This window comes from Nicotiana sylvestris, chromosome 10 (assembly GCF_000393655.2).
Source record: "Nicotiana sylvestris chromosome 10, ASM39365v2, whole genome shotgun sequence".
NCBI lineage: Eukaryota > Viridiplantae > Streptophyta > Magnoliopsida > Solanales > Solanaceae > Nicotiana > Nicotiana sylvestris.
The window spans coordinates 40,254,880-40,274,331 of record NC_091066.1 but is presented as its reverse complement, the minus strand read 5'-3'; the positions used below and the strand labels follow the sequence as shown (position 1 = coordinate 40,274,331).

Here is a 19,452-nt window from a genome sequence, read left to right as displayed (position 1 = left end):
TTCTTATTGTAGTCAATTTTCTTCAATTTAAACTGATCATTGAAATTCTAATATTTGTAGTCGTGGTTGTTACAGGTGCATGCCTAGAAACTCCTCAAGAACTGGTGAATTATTTGAAGCATTAGCATATCCTGAGAAGGTGTTCAATGCATTGAACCGTGCAAACAGGAAAGGCAAACAACAACAGAACTCAACCAAAAAAAATGAACCAGATGTGGAAGACGATAATCTAAACAACAGAGATAACTTGAATGACCCAAACAATAGAAACAACTGAATGACCCAAACGATCAGGGTGTGGTACCTCTTGTGCTAGAAGCAGCACTATATGATTAGGCACAACCTACCACTGACTACTTAGAAATTGCCATTGTAGTCCCTCAGATACAAGCAGATTCATTCCAGATCATAAATAACATGCTACATTTGTTGCAGAACAAGGGACTGTTCTCTTGGTCATACGTTAAAGATCCTCAGCAACATCTAAAGAATTTCTTGTCCATTTGCGCCACGCAGAGGCAACACAACGTGACACCAGAAGCAATATGTTTGTTGTTGTCTTCATTCTCAGTGACAGGAGCAGCTCAGACTTAGCATAATTCACTCCCCATAAACTCCATCACTACTTGAGAGGAATTAGTCAAGCAATATTTGAACAAATTTCATCCACCCAACAAGACTGCTCAGCAAATTGATGAGATATTGAGCTTCAGACAGAAACCAACTGTGACACTACAAGAAACGTGGGAGAGATTCAAGGTCTGCTAGTTATGTGTCCACATCATGGTATTCCGGAGCAGATGTTGGGGCCGACATTTTACACGGGTTTGGCAGATAGTTTGAAAGCCAATGTTGATGCTTCAACAGGTGGAGCATTTTTGAGCAAAACATTCAGAGAGTGCAAAATCCTACTTGACAAGATGACACAAAACTCAGGATGGACAACAAGAAACGCTCCAATCACTCCTGTGGTGCACTCAGTAGCTCTAGACCCGACTAACTCCATGGCTGAAAATATGGCTACTCTACTGACACAAATGAGCATCCTCACCAAAAAGGTTGAAGAATCAGGCCAGAAGCAGCAGGTACACATTGTTGATGCAACGAATGGGGGCTTATGTACAACATGCCTTAATCAACCTTATGTCTACTCATGGAGTGCTGAAGGTGACAATCAACAATATCAGGAGAACATGAATTATGTGGCCAACTACGGGGGACCGAAACCAGGTGGTCAGAATTGTGGTAAGCAAAATCAATAATATAGACCAGCTCAGCAGCAGTACAACAACAACAATAACCATAGGGCTATGCGACCACAGGGTCAAATGGTGCCTTACCAAAGACAACAAGGGTACAACTAGCAAAATCAGCACCAGGCTTATCAACAACCTCCACAACAGCAATTGTGAGACATGAAGATGGGTTTGCTAAACTTGAGGGAATGATACACAAGTGATTGGGTCCACTGGAAAACTAACTGGCAGAGTAGGCTCACATGATTCAGCGATAAAGAATATTGAGATCCAATTAGGACAAATTTCCATGGCCCTAAATAATCGTCCTCATGGGACATTACTTGCAGACACCCAAATCAATCCAAAAGAGCAAGGTCCCAAGCAGCTGATGACAGTTAGTCTCCGAAATGGTAGAGACTTAGATTGGGAGCAAGAAATTGCTCATGAAAGTAGACCGACGGAGGCACTGGTGCCAGTACCCGTAGAGCTAGACGATTCAGCAAGGTTAACTGAGGTGACAGTACATCATGCGAAAGAGAACACCAATAAAGAAGAAGAGGTTGTGAAAAAGACCGAGGTTGCACCAGAACCGACAGTAGAAGCAATGCCTAAACAAGAAAAAAATCCAATTGCAGGGAAGAAGCGACCTCCAGCATCATTCCCACAGAGATTGGCCAAGTATCAGAAAGATGAGCAGTACAAGAAATTCTTGGAGATGTTGAAGCAAATTCATGTAAACATTCCATTGATTGATGCTTTAAAGGAGATGCCTGGTTATGCGAAGATGATGAAGGATTTGATGTCCTGCAAGTTCGACTTTCAAGACTTAGCCACGGTTACACTAACTCAGAATTGTAGTGCAGTTGTAACGAGACCCATAGCTGAAAAGCTGTCTGACACAGGGAGTTTCACAATTCCTTGCACAATAGGCAACTTTGTATTTGCCAAGGCACTGTGTGATCTGGGAGCAAGAATAAACCTTATGCCCTGGCTATATACAAAAGGCTAGGCATTGGAAGAGCTAGACCCACATCTATGTTACTACAGTTGGTTGATCGAACAGTGAAGAGGCCCGCTGGGATTCTAGATGATGTATTGGTACAAGTTGGGAATTTTGTGTTCCGAGCAGATTTTATCATCCTTGACTATCGGGTTGATGAGGAAATTCCCATACTTTTGGGAAGACCGTTCTTGGCCACTGGGAGAGCCTTAATTGATTGTGAAACTGGAGAACTCAATATGAGATGAAACGATGAAGAGATAACATTCAACGTGTAGAAATCTATGTGGAGACCAAGTGAATTTGCTAATTGCTCTCTAATAGATGCGGTGGATGTAGTTTTGGAGGAGGAAGATGAGGCATTGAACATTAAAGACCCTCTAGCAGCTTGTCTCATGAACTTAGATGAAACTAATGGTGAAGACTTGGAGAGTGGGTACTTGCTCTTGAAGGCCAAGGTTTTTGGATAAGGGAGCTCGAATTTGAGCCTTTGCACTTAGAGGAAGCTAAGCCATCGATTGAAGAGCCACCAAAGTTGGAATTGAAGCCCTTACCATCTCATCTCAGGTATGCATTCTTAAGACCTAACTCAACTTTACCTGTTATTATCTCAGCTAGTTTGTTAGATGTGTGGGCAGAACAGCTTTTGCAGGTACTGAGTGAGTGCAAGACTGCAATTGGGTGGACCATTGCTGACATTAAGGAGATCAGCCCGACCTTCTACATGCATAAGATTTTATTGGAAGATGGACACAAACCTTCTAGAGAACATCAAAGAAGACTGAACCCAATATGAAAGAAGTGGTAAAAAGGAAGTGGTTAGATGCACGAATCATATTCCCCATCTCTGACAACAACTGGGTTAACCCAGTTTAGTGTGTACCAAAAAAAGGGAGGTATGACGGTAGTGAAAAATGAGAAGAACAAATTGATCTTTACACGAACAGTCACAAGGTGGCAAATATGTATGGATTATAGGAAGTTGAACTTGGCTACCGGGAAAGACCATTTCCCACTGCCATTCATTGATCAAATGCTATACAGATTGGCTGGGAGGTCTCACTTTTGCTTTCTGTATGGGTACTCGGGGTATAATCAGATTTCTATTTCCCTAGAGGATAGAGAGAAATCATCGTTCACCTGCTCTTATGGAATCTATGCTTTTCGGCAAATACCGTTTGGCCTATGCAACACACCCGCCACATTCCAAAGGTGCATGATGGTCATCTTCACAAATATGGTAGAGGAGATAATGAAGATTTTTATGGATGACTTCTCAGTGGTGGGGAACTCATTCGATGATTGCCTTGTAAACTTGAGAAGAGTTTTGAAAAGGTGTATCGACTAATCTGGTACTCAACTGGGAAAAGTGCCACTTCATGGTACAGGAAGGCATAGTCTTGGGGCACCTAGTGTCAAGTAAAGGTATTGAGGTGGACCATGCAAAGGTTGATGTGATAGAAAAGCTTCCACCACCCTCTTCCGTCAAAGTAATCAGAAGTTTCCTTGGGCACGCCGGTTTTTATAGGAGATTTATAAAAGATTTTTCCAAAATTGCTAACCCCTTGTGTAAATTGCTTGAAAAAGATCATCCTTTTGTGTTTTCTGATGACTGCAGGGTAGCTTTTGAGGAATTAAAGAAGAGATTGGTAACAACACCTATCATAGTTGTGCCCGACTAGGAGCAACCATTTGAGCTGATGTGTGATGCGAGTGACTATTCTGTTTGAGCGGTTCTTGGGCATCGAAAAGATAAAATCATACACCCATTATACTACACAAGTAGAACACTAAGTGGAGCCAAGCTAAATTACATTGTGACCGAGAAGGAGATGCTGGTGGTGTTCACATTTGACAAATTCAAGTCATACCTGATAGGCTCGAAGGTAATTGTTTACATTGACCATGCTGCTCTCAGGTACTTAATCGAGAAGAAGGAGTCAAAACCATGCCTGATTCGATGGGTGTTACTGCTGCAAGAATTTGATTTGGAGATCCGTGACCGAAAGGGAACGGAGAACTAAGTAGCTGATCATTTATCTAGGCTAGAAGGGGCTGAAAAGAAGGTTGAGGTAGAAGAGATTCTGGAAACCTTTCCAGATGAACAACTACTAGCCACGAGTCTCGAGAAAGCGCCATGGTATGCAGACATTGAAAACTACCTAGCGAGCGGTATTGTTCCTTATGATCTTTCCTCTGTTCAAAAGAAAAAGTTTTCGTGATTGTCGCATGTATTATTGGGATGAGCCTTATCTATTCAGGATTTGTGTTGATAACATGATCTGGAGATGTATCCCCGAGATAGACCAGTCTTCTATTTTGCAAGCATGTCACGCGTCACCATATGGCAGGCACTTCGGGGGAGCAAGGACAGCTGCGAAAGTCTTGGAGTCGGGGTTCTACTGGCCAACACTGTTCAAAGATGCACATCTATGGATAAAGGGCTGTGATGAATGCCAACGAACCTAGAACATTTCCCATAGACATGAGATGCCCATGAACCCAATTCAGGAGGTAGAAGTATTTGATGTATGGGGATTGACTTCATAGGGATGTTCGGCAGCTCATATGGCAACAAGTACATACTTGTCGCTGTGGACTACGTGTCCAAATGGGTGGAAGCTGTAACACTCTCTACAAATGATGCAAAGAGGGTAATTGTTTTTTTGAGAAAGAACATATTCACCCGATTTGGCACCCCATGGGCAATAATCAGTGACAGAGGTACTCACTTTTGTAGTCGAGCCTTTGCAAAGTTGTTGGAGAAGTATGATGTACGCCATAAGGTGGCCACCCCATATCATCCATAAACAAGCGGGCAAGTGAAAGTCTCGAATAGAGAAATAAAGAGTGTGCTGACTAAGACTATGAATGCTACTAGAACAGATTGGGCGAGGAAGTTAGATGATGCACTTTGGGCGTATCGAACCGCTTTCAAAACTCCAATTGGCATGTCGCCATACAAGTTGGTGTTTGGAAAGACGTGTCATTTACTAGTAGAGTTGGAGCATATAGCTTGGTGGGCATTGAGATGGTTGAATCTTGATAGTGAAGCTGCAGGAACAAGTAGAGTAACGGAGTTACACGAGCTTGATGAGTTTTGATATCACACTTTTGAGAGCACAAGATTATGTAAGGAGAGAATGGAGATGATACATGATAGAAATATTATTGAGAGGAATTTTAAACCTGGAGATACGGTATTGTTATACAACTCACGACTGAGGTTATTTTCGGGCAAATTGAAATCACGATGGTCAGGGCCTTTTCGTGTAGTTGAAATTCACCCCACGGGTGCCATAGAGATTGCTGCAGAAAATAACTCTTGCATATTCAGAGTCAATGGGCACAGGTTGAAACATTATGTAAGCATGGATGAGGCAAATGGAGTGTCAGTGACCCATTTTATCGAGCCTCTGATGTTGAGCGTACCTTAAATGCGCTTACTTGCATCATGCCGCGATGTTAAATCAGGCGCTTGTTAGGAGGCAACCCAATTTTTAACCTCACTAACCCTTTATTGTAATTTAGGATTATTAGAATTTAGGAGTTGTGAGACTTATTTGGGCAGGTAGACGCATTAATTAGACATAAAATAAGTACATAATAGAGTCGGGTAGCAACCTATAAGCTAGATGTCGAAAACAAAGCGAACTTTGTGAAAAATGGTCTATCGCGCCGCATGGGGCGCCGTGCCATGTGCCATGCCAGACCAAATGGGTCTGAGAGACAATAGAGCAAGGCCTCTGATAATTTACACTACCGCGCCACATGGGCCCCGCTCCCTGCGACGCGACAGTGCTTAATTTATATAATTTTTTTTTAGATTCTTTTAATTACCCGTTCAGCACCCCCACCCCTCTCTCTTTTCTCTTTCATTATCAGACCAAACGTTCAAGCCTTCCCCCAATTCCCCCAATCTCTTTTCTTCTCCAATTCCTTTCCCACACACACCTCCCATCCCTTCTATTCATCCTCAAGGTAAGTTCCCTTGCTCTCATCTCTTTTCTTTGAGTAATTTATTTTAGTTGAGTAGTATTAGTTTATTTTGAACTAAACCCTAGGTAGTGTATTTATGCTAATTTTTTTTTAACTTCTTTGCTTATTTTGGCCATGATTGGTGCTTAACTTGTGGGGTTTCCATTGTGCTTATAATTGTGGAAGATTTTTAATATGTCTTGGTTCTTATAGAATAGTTTGATGGTGAAGTTGGATGGAGGTGCCTTTATGGCTGAAAATAGGTGAAATATTTGTGCAAATTTGGTGCACTTTGTGCCCTTGTTACATTGTGGTGGTTGTAGGATGGTTGATTAGTATGGTTGTATGTAATCTTGGAAGAATTAATGTTGAAATTATGAGGTAACTTTGGTGAATACCATGTGTTTGATTAAATGCCTCAATGACATAAAAAGTGACATTGTAACTTAGTAGAGGATAATTGTTATGAGATAATGTGATGCTAGGTGCTAATTGAAATGTTTGATTCATGATATGTTCTTGTGTAGTGTTGTATTGTACTTTCTACAGTTTGTTAGTAGTACATTAGTATAACTTCTTTTTTTTCTCTTCTTAGTTACTAGATTAGCTTCTTAATTTTGTATTTTCAGCTATTGTAGTCTGTGGTTTAGTGATTGTACTATTATGTTGGTGGTTGTGTGGGTTGTTGATTGCTTGGGGCGCACTTCCAATAGGGTAGTCTGAGTCCCTGATATACATTTTACTTGTGAACATGCCAATAATATAAGTGTGGGGTGGTTACCCCGTTTGGTCTTGTTTTGGTTTTCATGTTGTGGCTAATATTGTTCGTCTTGTGCAGGTATAATGTCTCGCCGCGCGAGCAAACGCTCTAACACTGGTTCTTCTAAGGTTGCTTCTAGTAGCCGTCGTGGTGGGAGACGGGCACCTCCCCCCGCCCCAGTGGAGGAGGAAGAGGAGCGTATTGACCCTGATGCGGATGAGGTGCCAGTGTGCAAATATGGTATACGGGCTGTCCTCGCCCATGCTCGACAATGGTTCCAGACAGTTATCCCGTCAATGAACCTGGACCCTAAGGTTGCTATTAACGATGGGAAGTTGGCCCGCAAATATAGTGAAATATACAACATCATTCGGGCTTTGGGTTTCGACAGTCTGTTCCATCCAAGTGATGCAGTGAATGTAAACCTAGTCAAAGAGTTTTATGCTAACTGGCAACCTGAAGCCAGCATGGATGCGGTGTACTAAGTGTGGGTACGAGGTAAAGTGATTCCATTCTTTCCCCAGGTGATCAATCGGATTATGGGATTCACAGAGCATTCCCACAATCTCTTTCAGAGGTTTCTCTGTCGGCCAGACTATTCGATTATCCGCCACCTGTTATGTGGCGATGACTCTTCTGCCGCATGGACACGGGATGCAAATGAATTCCACAAGGACATGAAGAATGCAACATTCTAGCGGCCAACCAGGGTTGTTTTGCGGTTGATTAATGCCAAATTCACTCCCACTCAAAGTGACACTGATGTCCCTCGATTGAAAGTGTGTTTGATCTATGACTTGTTGACACGGAAACGGTTCGATCTTGGTAAAATCATGCTAGAGCATATGGCTAAAGTGTGACCACTTGGGGCTCGCCGTCTACATTACCTGAGTATGATCACTCGATTGTTACGAGCACACCATGTCGAGGAGGAGTTTCACTATGACAAAACTATTCTAGTGTCTTATCCTATCAAGGCCTATGATGTTACGTCGGTGATAGACACCCATACTACTGCTGTTAATTCGGACCAGAGATTGGTCTGCGTTGAGGAGACGCTACCACTACTGTTTGCTGACTTGCGCCTCCGTGCTGCTAGGGGGGAGCCGACTTGGAGGAGTTGCAGCAAGATCACCCCTTTTTTCTATCACTCAATAGTGGTTGGGGTTGGCGAGAGGAGGACAACTGGCACCAGATGAGGATGTGAACTCCATTCCCTCTGATGATGAGGAGTATTTGCGCACCTTTGAGGGTGCTGATGATTAGGCCTTGGGCCTTAGGGAGTTACATTTTCACTCTTGATTTTACTGTTTTGCATTGGGGACAATGCAATCTCTTAAGTGTGGGGTGGGTGTTCCTATTTGATTGTATTTGTACTTTTTTTTCATTTGCCAGCTGATTTTGTTTGATTTGTTTCTTGCTTTCTTAGACAATATGGTCTATAAATTATAATTCTGGATTCTATCGAGCCTGTAATAGTTATTAATTAAGTGTATAGTTCGACTCTTCCCGATGATGGATTTTATTGATTGATTTCTTGAGGGAGATGAGTCGAAAGAAATGGAAAAAAAATTATATATGTGAAAATCCAAAAATATGTCTTTTATTTTAGTTTTTTTAGGTAGTGTAACAATTTTCCCTTGATTTTTCTTTGTGTCGTGGTTCTTTTCCAAGGGCTTTGCTTGAACCGAGTGTAGTTAAATCTTTTTATTTTTTTGGAATTAAGAATCTTTAGTCAGGAAGCTAATTTAAAGGATAAATTTTCCTTGACTGCATATGCCTTGAGAGTGGTAAGTGCCTTAGTTGTGACACCTAGGCTTAATTCTTGACTCTTAAATAAGTTCCCTAAATTGTATGATTATAACTGTGATTAACTGCTTTGACTAGATTGTCTTGATTAGTCCAATCCTGAGTGAGTCATATGCCATGTGCGTATGAGGCTTGTTGTATTCCGTGCATTGCATTTGATGTCTAGAACTTGCCCCGTGTGTTTGCAAAGCGAAATAATAGTTTTGTTCAGTCTTAAAAGTGCTATATATATATATATATATATATATTACCCGCCTAATTGTTATGTATCGTAGTTAATCCTTTTGAGCCTGTAATCCTGTTTCTTTAGCAACCACATTACAAGCCTTACCCAATTGTCTGAATTAACCATCTATTTGAACTTTTTCACCTCTTATGAACACTTGAATTGTTATGAACTTTGTAAAAGTTAAAGTGTAGGGTAGTTGGTTTGGCTTTTGAGTGGACCTAATGAAATAAGGAGAAAGGTGCATTGTGTTGAAACAAAAGTCAGAGCCACTTGAATTGAAAAAGAAAGAAAAGAAAAAAAAGTTGTATTGTAATGAAAAAAAAAGAAAAAAAAAATTCTCCGATAGTGGTGACTCTTGACGTAATTGTGCTTAAAATGTAGGGAGTTAATATATATTGATGTGAAGGTGGAGTTATGGTTTGACATAAGTATGGGCTTGAATGTTAATATGTATGTATTAAAGTGCTTAGGGAGGTGTAGTCACTCTTATATCTAAATGTATCCTACCCGTCCCGCAGCCTACATTACAACCAAGTAAAGTCCTACTTGATCCTAGACTGAATGAACTCGATTAGTAGAGTAGTACACTACGGGCAAGCCTATGATGCATCTTTTGTGGAATATGAATGTTATTTATGAGAGTAAGTGAATTCTTTCTATCTTAAGTTCCTAAGTGTTTTTAAATCTTATTATGTGGAATTACTCTCTTTTGTTGTGTGAGGGCACTTGATTCATGAATGAAAGGTAATCTCATTGACCTCTATGTTAGATTAAATGGGTGAGTTGTGAACAATGCATGGTACTTTTGAGTCGAATCTTGAGTGTAGGATGTTATGATAAGGTGCTCAGTCTACTTTAATTATTCTTGGCGTGGTGTATAAGGAAGATTGTTTGATGAAAGGTTATCCCTAGGTGAAGTGTAGTTCAAATGCTCGAGGATGAACAATGGTCTAAGTTTGGGGTGTTGATGTTAGGCTAGAAACCCGTATTTTAGCTGTAGTATTACATTCCAATTACTGCATTTTTACGTGTGTTTGAGCTTAAATGATAGTGAATTACACTTAGTACGTGTTTTATGTCTTGTAGGAAGTGATCCTGAGCTCAAAAGTTAATTTGGAGCTAAATTGATCAATCTGGAGCTTTGAAGTCTGAGTAAAAACCCAATACATTAAGCCGGGATCGTGTTTGGAGATTGTGTACCAAGTCTGGATGTCAAAAGAGGATGAAATAATTTCACTCTGAGAAAATTACACTACCATGCCGCATGGGGCGCCTCAAGGCGCGGCGCAGCAGTGTAAAAGTTGGTCTGACAAGAAAGTGCAAGGCTGCAAATAAATTCCATTCGCGCGCCGCAGGGTGCGGCACAAGGTGCGGCGTAGCTGCACAATTTTTACAGAGCCAAGTCCTATTTCGCAGGAAAGTGTGTTTCGTCTGGGCCCGACCCTACTTTTTATAAATACATATAAAAATGCTATTTTGAGGACTTATAACATATCTTAGACCTAGGGAGACTATAACAGAAGGGAGAAAACGTTTGGAGCAATTTCCAAAGGAGATTAACATCAAATTCTTCATTCCTTCATCTTTACTTTGTAATTTAATTGTGCAAATTATTTGGGAAATTGTTACTATGACTATGAGCAGCTAAATACATAATCTAGGGTTTTGATTAAGGGTGTTAAATGGGTGGGCCGGGCCGGGTTGCTATTTTTTGGACCCGTACGGGTTACGGTCCGGGCCGGTTATGGGTTGGGGCTTAACGAGTTTAACGGGTTTGGGTTCATCCGGGTAGAAATTGAACCGTACGGGTTACGGGTTGAGGGGGCCGGGCCGGGCCGGGTTTAGTGTATTTTTTATTTTGTTTGTATTTTGTATAACTATTGTAAGTTATATTAATACTTTGTATTAATTTAAAGATTACAAGTTTTATTAATACAAAAGTATTAATATAAATTGCAAGTGCTACATTTATTTCAAAATTCAAAATTAAAGTTTGCATTGAAAAAGTAAATTAACAAAAAATAGTAAAACTAAATTTTCATGCATAATAAATTAACAATATTTCAAATTAATCTAACAAACTAAAACATTAAGCATAAATACGTCTAATAATATTAAAATAACACAAATTGTCTTAAAATCTTAAATACGAATTTCCGGAGGACGCTCAAGACAATACTTGATATGCCTCCTTAAACTGCCTGTGCCAGACTCTGAACGGAAATTTAAGACTTGACCACAGTTCTTGCACTTTACTTTCTGACCTTCTTCATTTTCTTCTACCACCTCAAAGTGTTGCCAAACATATGAGCGCACTCTAAAAGTACGAGACATGATTTAAATTGAATTGAGATTTGAGAATTGAGAATTGAGAATTTGAGATTGAGACTTGAAATCTTGAAAATTGGAGAATGAGAGAAATTGAGATTGAGAAATGAGAGTTGAGTGAAGAAATGAAGAAGAGGGGGTGTATTTATAGTTTTAGAGAAGGTTAATTTTGTAAATTGAAAAAAGGTTAAATTTTAAAGAAAAAAGAGGCTATTAATGCAATTAACCCGTTGGGCAACGGATCCCTGCCAGAACTTACTGTTGCCAACGGTTTGTGGGCCCCACTTAATTCAAAAAATTAAAAAAAAAAAGATTGTACCGGGCCGGGTTAGCCGGTTTAATCGGTACACGGTGCTGTTCACGTGGACCGAGTTTGACCAGTCCGGTTAACCGTTACCAAAATTTAAACGGACCAACCCCCTCTACCCCTCCTACCCAGCCCCACCCGGCCTTCTATGTACCGGGCCGATCCGGTTTCGGTTTTAACTGGTCTGGGCCGGTCCGGTTACGGGTCAACCCGGCCCGTTAAACACCTTTAGTTTTGATTGAACTTGTTGAAGGATGATTTTCTCGTTACGTTAATATAGATTTGCCATAGTATTCTCTCTATTTGTTCAACTATATACTTATTGTTGTCGATTGAAGGCCCCTTAATTAACTGTTCCTATTATTGTGCATTACTCGGGAGAGAGTGCATGTTTAGGTAGTTTTTGAATATCATCACTCCTAACTTATATGAGAGATTAATACGAAGGGTTTAAAGGTGGGATTAGGGATAACGAAACCTAAGGTGCGATCTAAGTGAGCTGTACTTAAAGCTAGCTAGCGTAATTCAGGAGAATATTTCTAGCATATTGTTATAATTACTCGGGAGAGAGTTACAACAGTTAGAGAGCTCATGATCGATTGAGAAGACTTAGGCAAATTTATAGCAAACGTAGCGGAAAGGATACCGACAATAGGGAAATCAGAACCTTAGATCATTCTAATTCTTGTTTATAAACCGTTCATAGTTAGTTCTTAATTATTGCATTTTCATTACATAATAATTAGTTAGTAAACATCCAATCTGTTACTTAAATATCTTCGAAGATTGAATACGTAAATTTCTGTGAGTTCAATAGTTGTGATTGATAAGTTAATTCCATGTGGGATTTAACTCCAGACTTGTTAACCGGAATATATTTGCAGCGACCACTTTGTCTTTTTTATAAAGCATAGTTGGGCGTGATCATGAGGCTTTTAAGGATATCATCCAGGGTATATTGGTATGCTCTGTTGTAAAAATTGTTTGGAAGTACTGGAGTGTGTGCTGGGATAAGAAGTTGTAATCAGTGATCCAGTTCCCTTCTTCATCTTTAAAGAAGGAGATCTTATTTTTTCTTCTTCTATTAATAACGGAAAGGGGGAAAATTTTAGTGTTTGCATCTCCTTCGTTGAGCCAGTTAATACGTGAGATTATTTTTCAGTAGTCCTCTTCCAATTGTAGAATATTATTAAAGTCTCTAATAATCTCTTTTGCAAGATGTTGGAGGAAACTGCTAGTAGGGTAAGATTGCGAATTTTGAATGCCTTCCAATCTAGCTAAAGTCTTTCTAATTTTGTGGAAGATGTTACCAAAAGTGGCATTACTCCAAATATTTATATTGTTTTGGAAAGTGGCAGTGGCTTGTATGAGATCATTTTGATGCCAACTTTGACGAACAATATTGTAGAAGTCAGCATGGGAGCACCAAAAAGTTTCAAGTTTAAAGGGCTTCTTTGTAGGTCTAGAGATCACATTACTGGTATTCAAGTTTAAAGGGTATTTATTAAACCCCTGTGCCTTTTGCGATGGTTAGACCATGTATACTAACTCCCTTTGAAGCCTAGATCTATTAGGTTGCAAGTATTAATACAAGTTCAAAAGTTAGAGGATCTTCCCCGATTTATTAGCCTCCCACCCCATTTTTATCTTGATTAAGAATTTCATTAAAATCTCCTGCTACTAACCAAGGGCCAACATGTGTGTGCGAAATATTTTCTAGGCTATCCCATAGAAGTCTACGTTTGCTAATCTTAGTACTTTCATAAATAACACTAAAAAGCCATGAAATAGGATCGGGCTATACCTGGATCATAGCATGCAATTCTTGGTCAGTTTGCCTAATATGAGTGACAGTGACCATATCTGTGACCCATATGAAAACGATCCCGCCTGCTCTACCTTGGGCAGGAAACTATAGGAAATCATCAAAGTGGAATTCGTCTTTGAGTCCCACATGATTTTCCATCCTAGTTTCGAGCAAGGCTACCATGCATAGCCTATTGGTAGCTACTAGTTCTCTGAAATTCCTTTTGAAGGCATCGTTATTGTGAGCACGTGATTTTTGCTCGATGAAAAAATACTCCTATAAATTCACAAAAAATAGATTTGTTTTTAATTATTTTAATTTTTATAGAATTTTTAGGAATTTTTTGCTAATTGTTGTTTGTATTTTAGTTGCATGTTTAATATTTTAAAATTGCAAGAAAATATCAAAAATGTCTAAAAATTCAATGCATAACATTTTTAGTTTTATTTTCATTTAGGAATTAGTTGCATTATTAAGCAAAATCACTAAAATGACCATTTTTACATATTTAAACTTTTAATCTTTAAGATTATTATTTTTCTTTAATTTCAGTTAATTAGTTGTTGAAATAGATAAATAATTTTAATTTTTACCAATTAGATTAATTTAGGACTCAATTTATGTTTTAAAGTAAAAAAGAAATAAAAAATAAGAAAGGAAAATGGGCTTATTTTTTTGGAGTTAAATCGGACTGGGCCAGTCTAAATAGCCCAAATTCCCCTTCACAAACCGTGAGCCCTGTTAACCCACTGGTCGTCAATATCCGGCCATAGCCCGCCTTTGTTTCTTCTGTACAAACAACACCACTGAGTATGAAGCCTGTATTATGGGTATGAATATGGTAGTTGACATGGATGTGGAAGAATTGTTAATCATGGGAGATTCTGACTTGATTATTCGGCAAGCTCAAGGTGAATGGAAAACTCGGAACATCAAGCTTATCCCATACATGCAACATGTGGAAGATCTTAGCAAACGGTTCAAGTCAGTTGAATTCATGTACATCCCTCGATTCCACAATGAGTTCGTTGATGCGCTAGCTACCTTGGCGGTAATGTTGCCATATCTGGGTAATGTCCATATTGACTCATTAGATATCCAAATTCGAGAAAAACATGGTTATTGCAATGCAGTTGAAATAGAAACAGATTTTCAGCCATGGTATCATGACATCAAAAGATTTTTGAAGACAAAGGAATACCCCAAGCAAACCAGTGGAGACCAAAAGAGAACCATTAGAAGGCTAGCCAACAATTTCTTCTTGAGTGGAGATGTCTTGTACAAAAGAACTCCAGATTTGAATCTTTTAAGGTGCGTAGATGCTCAAGAGGCTAGAAAGATCATAAACGAAGTACATTCGGGAGTATGCGGGCCCCATATGAATGGATATGTCCTTGTAAAGAAAATCCTTCGGCGGGTTATTATTAGATGACCATGGAGAAGGATTGCTTCAGTTTTGTCCGAAAGCGCCATCAGTATCAGATACACGGTGACCTGATTCATGCAACACCTTCAGAATTGCATCCTATATCAGCACCTTGGTCGTTCATTGCCTGGGGTATGGATGTAATTGGACCGATTGAGACAAAAGCTTCAAATGGGCACAAATTCATCTTAGTTGCCATTGACTATTTCACAAAATAGGTTGAAGCAGTCACTTTCAAAACCGTTACCAAGAAAGCGGTGGTGGACTTCGTGCATTCCAACATCATTTGCTGTTTTGGTATTCCTAAAACTATCATTACAGACAATGCTGCAAATCTGAATAGTCATTTGATGAGAGAGGTATGCGAACAATTTAAGATCACGCATCGTAACTCTACTCCTTATCGGCCCAAAGCTAATGGTGCTGTTGAAACAACAAACAAGAATATCAAGAAGATCCTTAGGGAAAATGATGCAAAGTTCTAGACAATGGCATTAGAAGCCTCCTTTTGTATTATTGGGATACTGCACAACCGTGTGCACATCAATTGGGGCAACACCCTATTTATTGGTTTATGGCTCGAAGCCATAATACCTACAGAAGTTGAGATTCCCTCTCTTCGAATCATTATTGAAGCTGAGATTGAGGATGATGAATGGTTCAAGACCTGTTTAGAACAATTAACCATGATTGATGAAAAACGGATGGCCGCAGTCTACCACATGCAGTTGTATCAACAAAGAATGGCCCGTGCCTACAATAGGAAAGTGCGGCCTAGAAACTTTGAAATGGGGCAACTCGCTCTGAGACGTATTCTCCCGCATCATGAAGAAGTAAAAGGAAAATTTGCTCCAAATTGGAAAGGTCCATAAATTGTAAGAAAACTGTTGTCGAAAAGAGCACTATATTTGGGAGACATCACATGAAATGATCCCGAAACAGCTGTTAATACTGATACGGTCAAAAGGTATTATGTTTGACCCTTTTTACGCGATTTTAATACTCTCCGATTGGGATGACGAAGGCTTTCATTTCTTGCTACCCAAACACTATCAACCCTTTGCAAACCCTTTGAGCTGGTTACTCTTCTTTGATTACCCTCTTTGGAACCAAGAAGTTGTTAAAAAAATGAAAATGAAAAAAATAAAGCAAAGCAAAACAAAACAAAACAAAAACAAAAACAAAAGTTTTCCTTGAACTACGTTCGACTTGATTCCAAAAGGATACGTAGGCAACCTCTCTCTGGGGTTCAGTCACACCAAAACAAAAATCAACATTTTTTCAAAGTTGAAACTGGGGCAGAAGTTACAATGATCTGGCATTAGTCTTGCCTGAAAGGTTCTAAATTTGTAATTCAATTACCCAAATCCTATTCAAGTCCTTCAGATCAATTGGTAAAGATGTTCAAATTGGAAGATATGGTTACTTGGATCTGATACAATCAAATGAGAGAAATAAAATGAGAGAATTTTATTGGTGAAAACCCACACGGGCACCTTAAGGCGATGGTAAGCAGAGAAATTAAAAATGAGAGAGTCTTATTAGTAAAAACTCGAAAAGAGCACTATAAGGCGACAAAGAGAGAGATCAGCTGGTGAAAACCCGTAAATGGCACCACTGATCGAAAAAAGGATCCTCATAGCCATCGACATCGACGGAGTCCTGGCAAGGTTCTCAGTTTTGAGGTATGAGTTACGATGAATTTATGAGAGTTGGACGGTTTACACTGATCGGGTATCCAGTCCAAGAGGCATGTCATATTCATTAAAGTCCGCATGCACTCTATATAAGTCCTTTTTTCATTTCACCGAAAGGGATATCTCTCCTCTAAGTTCATTTGTCCGTTTTATTGCTTGATTTTCTTTGAATCCCTTTCGGTCTAATTATATTTCAAAACTAAGATAAAGAAAAGATGACAAGATTGGTTTACAGGATTTTTGTTTAACACAAGCCGATATTCAAGAAGGCACCTAGCCTCAGCATGTGCATCAAGTCGACTTCGACTGGCCATGATGGCCGATGCTTTGGAGTCGAAAGCTCCTGAAAAGAAAGAAAATCAAAGTCAAATGCCCACAAAGGCAAAATAAAGTTGAAAAGGTTAAGTCCCACATGATTAACCATCATTGTTAAAGTTTTGGAAAAAGTCAAGATCTCTAGTTATAGGAATGAAACCAATCCCCAGAGAGCAAGCAAGCGATGGAGATCTTTATCGAAAAAATCGAGCCGAGATAAAGTGATTGAAACGCTCAAGGCCATAAAACCAACCACTACTTCGAAATGATAAATTATTCTTTATTTGAAAAAATAGGAAAACGTGTGTAATTCAAAGTAATCTTGTACGAGGCAGGCGCAACAAAAGTAAACCACGCAGAAACTAAAATGGTTATGCAACAATATCAACCCAAGAGGGAAGTCCCCTCTAACTTATTTACTCACTCTCTTAAATAAAAATGATGAATAATGAAATGGAAAGAAAAGAAAAGAAGAAAACTTCAAAGCCATGGTAGCGTAGGGCCTCCAATCCCTAACTGATGATTTTCCAACATAGGGTCCCACTCCCTAGTTGATGTCAGCATAACCTGATGACTTTCTAACAGAGGGTCCCACTTTCTAGTTTATGCCAGCATAACCTGATGATTTTCCAACATAGGGTCCCACTCCCTAGTTGATGCCAGCATAACCTGATCATTTTCCAACATAAGGTCCCATTCCCTAGTTGATGCCAGCATAACCCGATGTCTTTCCAACATAGGGTCCCACTTCATAGTTGATGCCAGCATAACCTGATGACTTTTCCAACATAGGGTCCCACTCCCTAGTTGATGCCATCATAACCTGATGACTTTCCAACTTAGGGTCTCACTCCCTAGTTGATGGTAGCATAACATGATGACTTTCTAACATAGGGTCTCACTCCCTAGTTGATGCCAGCATAACGTGATGACTTTTTCAACATATGGTCTCACTCCCTAGTTGATGCCAGCATAACATGATGACTTTCCAACATAAGGTCCCACTCTCTAGTTGATGCCAGCATAACCTGATGACTTTCCAACATAGGGTCCCACTCCCTAGTTGATGCCAACATAGCCTGATGACTTTTTCAACATAGGGTTCCACTCCCTTGTTGATTCCAGCATAACCTGATGACTTTCCAACATAGGATCCCACTCCCTAGTTGATGCCAGCATAACCTGGTGATTTTCCCAATCTAGGTTTTTCAATCCCTAGTTGATTTTACTTGCAGACATAGGGTCTCCACTCCCTAATCTTTTTCCCAAGGATACACAATCCTGTTTTTAATTGCTTTCAATAATGAAATAGTATAGAGTTTTGGTTACAAATAACTCATGAAATTTTTCTAGTGAAAATTGGGGCAGAAAAATTTCGTTCGTTTCGTTCGTTTTAGTGTCTGAGCAGGTTTTTACCTCGAGGCACAAATTTTGAGACGATAAAAAGAAGAAGTCTCAATCCAAAATAAAAGAAAAGAAGAAAAAGAAAAGTTAAACCCAAAGCGCAGAAGCAGAGAAGATATGGACTACTCAAGACAAGATTGAGGTCACCAGTTTGCATGTCCCGTCTTGATCCGTAAAAGATGAAAAAGATTGAACCAGCACATGCAGCTAACAAGCATCAAGATCCAGATCAGTTGCTGCATAAAGAACTATCCAAGACTAAAGACCAAGCTTCAAAAATTTACAGATAGGAATCTTGTAACTCGTAGCTGATAGGTTTAGTTAGTTTTCTTCATTTTTACTTCGGTGTAACAAGGAGTTCAGTAGCAGTAACAGCAGCAACAATAGTGATCACAGCTTTCCGGTAGTGCCAACTACCAAAACTTCCAGAACTACACTAACCTGATTCCTTTATAGCCAAGGATATGTAGGCAACCTTTGAAGTAAGGTTCGGTCAAATTTTTTCAAAATTCTTCCCATGGAGTATCTAAACGGGAAAAAATTGCTCGTAATTGCTCACTTTATCTTTGCCCGAAAACCCTTCATGTTTCCAAGCAAAGAGGGGCAGCAACGAACACATGATTTTTTCTCGATGAAAAAATACTCCTATAAATTCACAAAAAATAGATTTGTTTTTAATTATTTTAATTTTTATAGAATTTTTAGGAATTTTTTGCTAATTGTTGTTTGCATTTTAGTTGCATGTTTAATATTTTAAAATTATAAGAAAATATCAAAAAATTCTAAAAATTCATTGCATAACATTTTTAGTTTTATTTGCATATAGGAATTAATTGTATTATTAAGCAAAATCACAAAAATGGCCATTTTCACATATTTAAACTTTTAGTCTTTAAAATTAGTATTTTTCTTTAGTTTTAAGTTAATTAGTTGTAGAAATAGATGAATAATTTTAATTTTTACCAATTAGATTAATTTAGGACTCAATTTAGGTTTTTAATTAATTATGTTTTAAAGTCAAAAAGAAAGAAAAAATAAGAAAGGAAAAGGGGTTTATTTTTTTGGAGTTAAATCGGACTGGGCCAGTCTAAATAGCCCAAATTCCCCTCACAAATCACCCAGCCCAGTTCCCGTAACCTAGACCGGTCCAATCC

At 39.1% G+C, this 19,452-nt stretch overlaps 1 protein-coding gene across 1 annotated transcript; it reads left to right on the top strand.

Moving 5' to 3' along the window:
• The first annotated feature begins 14,294 nt into the window (after positions 1-14,294).
• Positions 14,295-14,888, top strand: LOC104230535 (uncharacterized). The gene has a single exon (XM_070158826.1). The coding sequence runs from the start codon at positions 14,295-14,297 to the stop codon at positions 14,886-14,888; it is 594 nt and encodes a 197-aa protein (XP_070014927.1).
• The last annotated feature ends 4,564 nt before the right edge of the window (positions 14,889-19,452 follow it).

Bases quoted from the DNA above. Each gene is read 5' to 3' on its own strand.
- LOC104230535 (XM_070158826.1), top strand. From the start codon at position 14,295: ATGGTAGTTGACATGGATGTGGAAGAATTGTTAATCATGGGAGATTCT.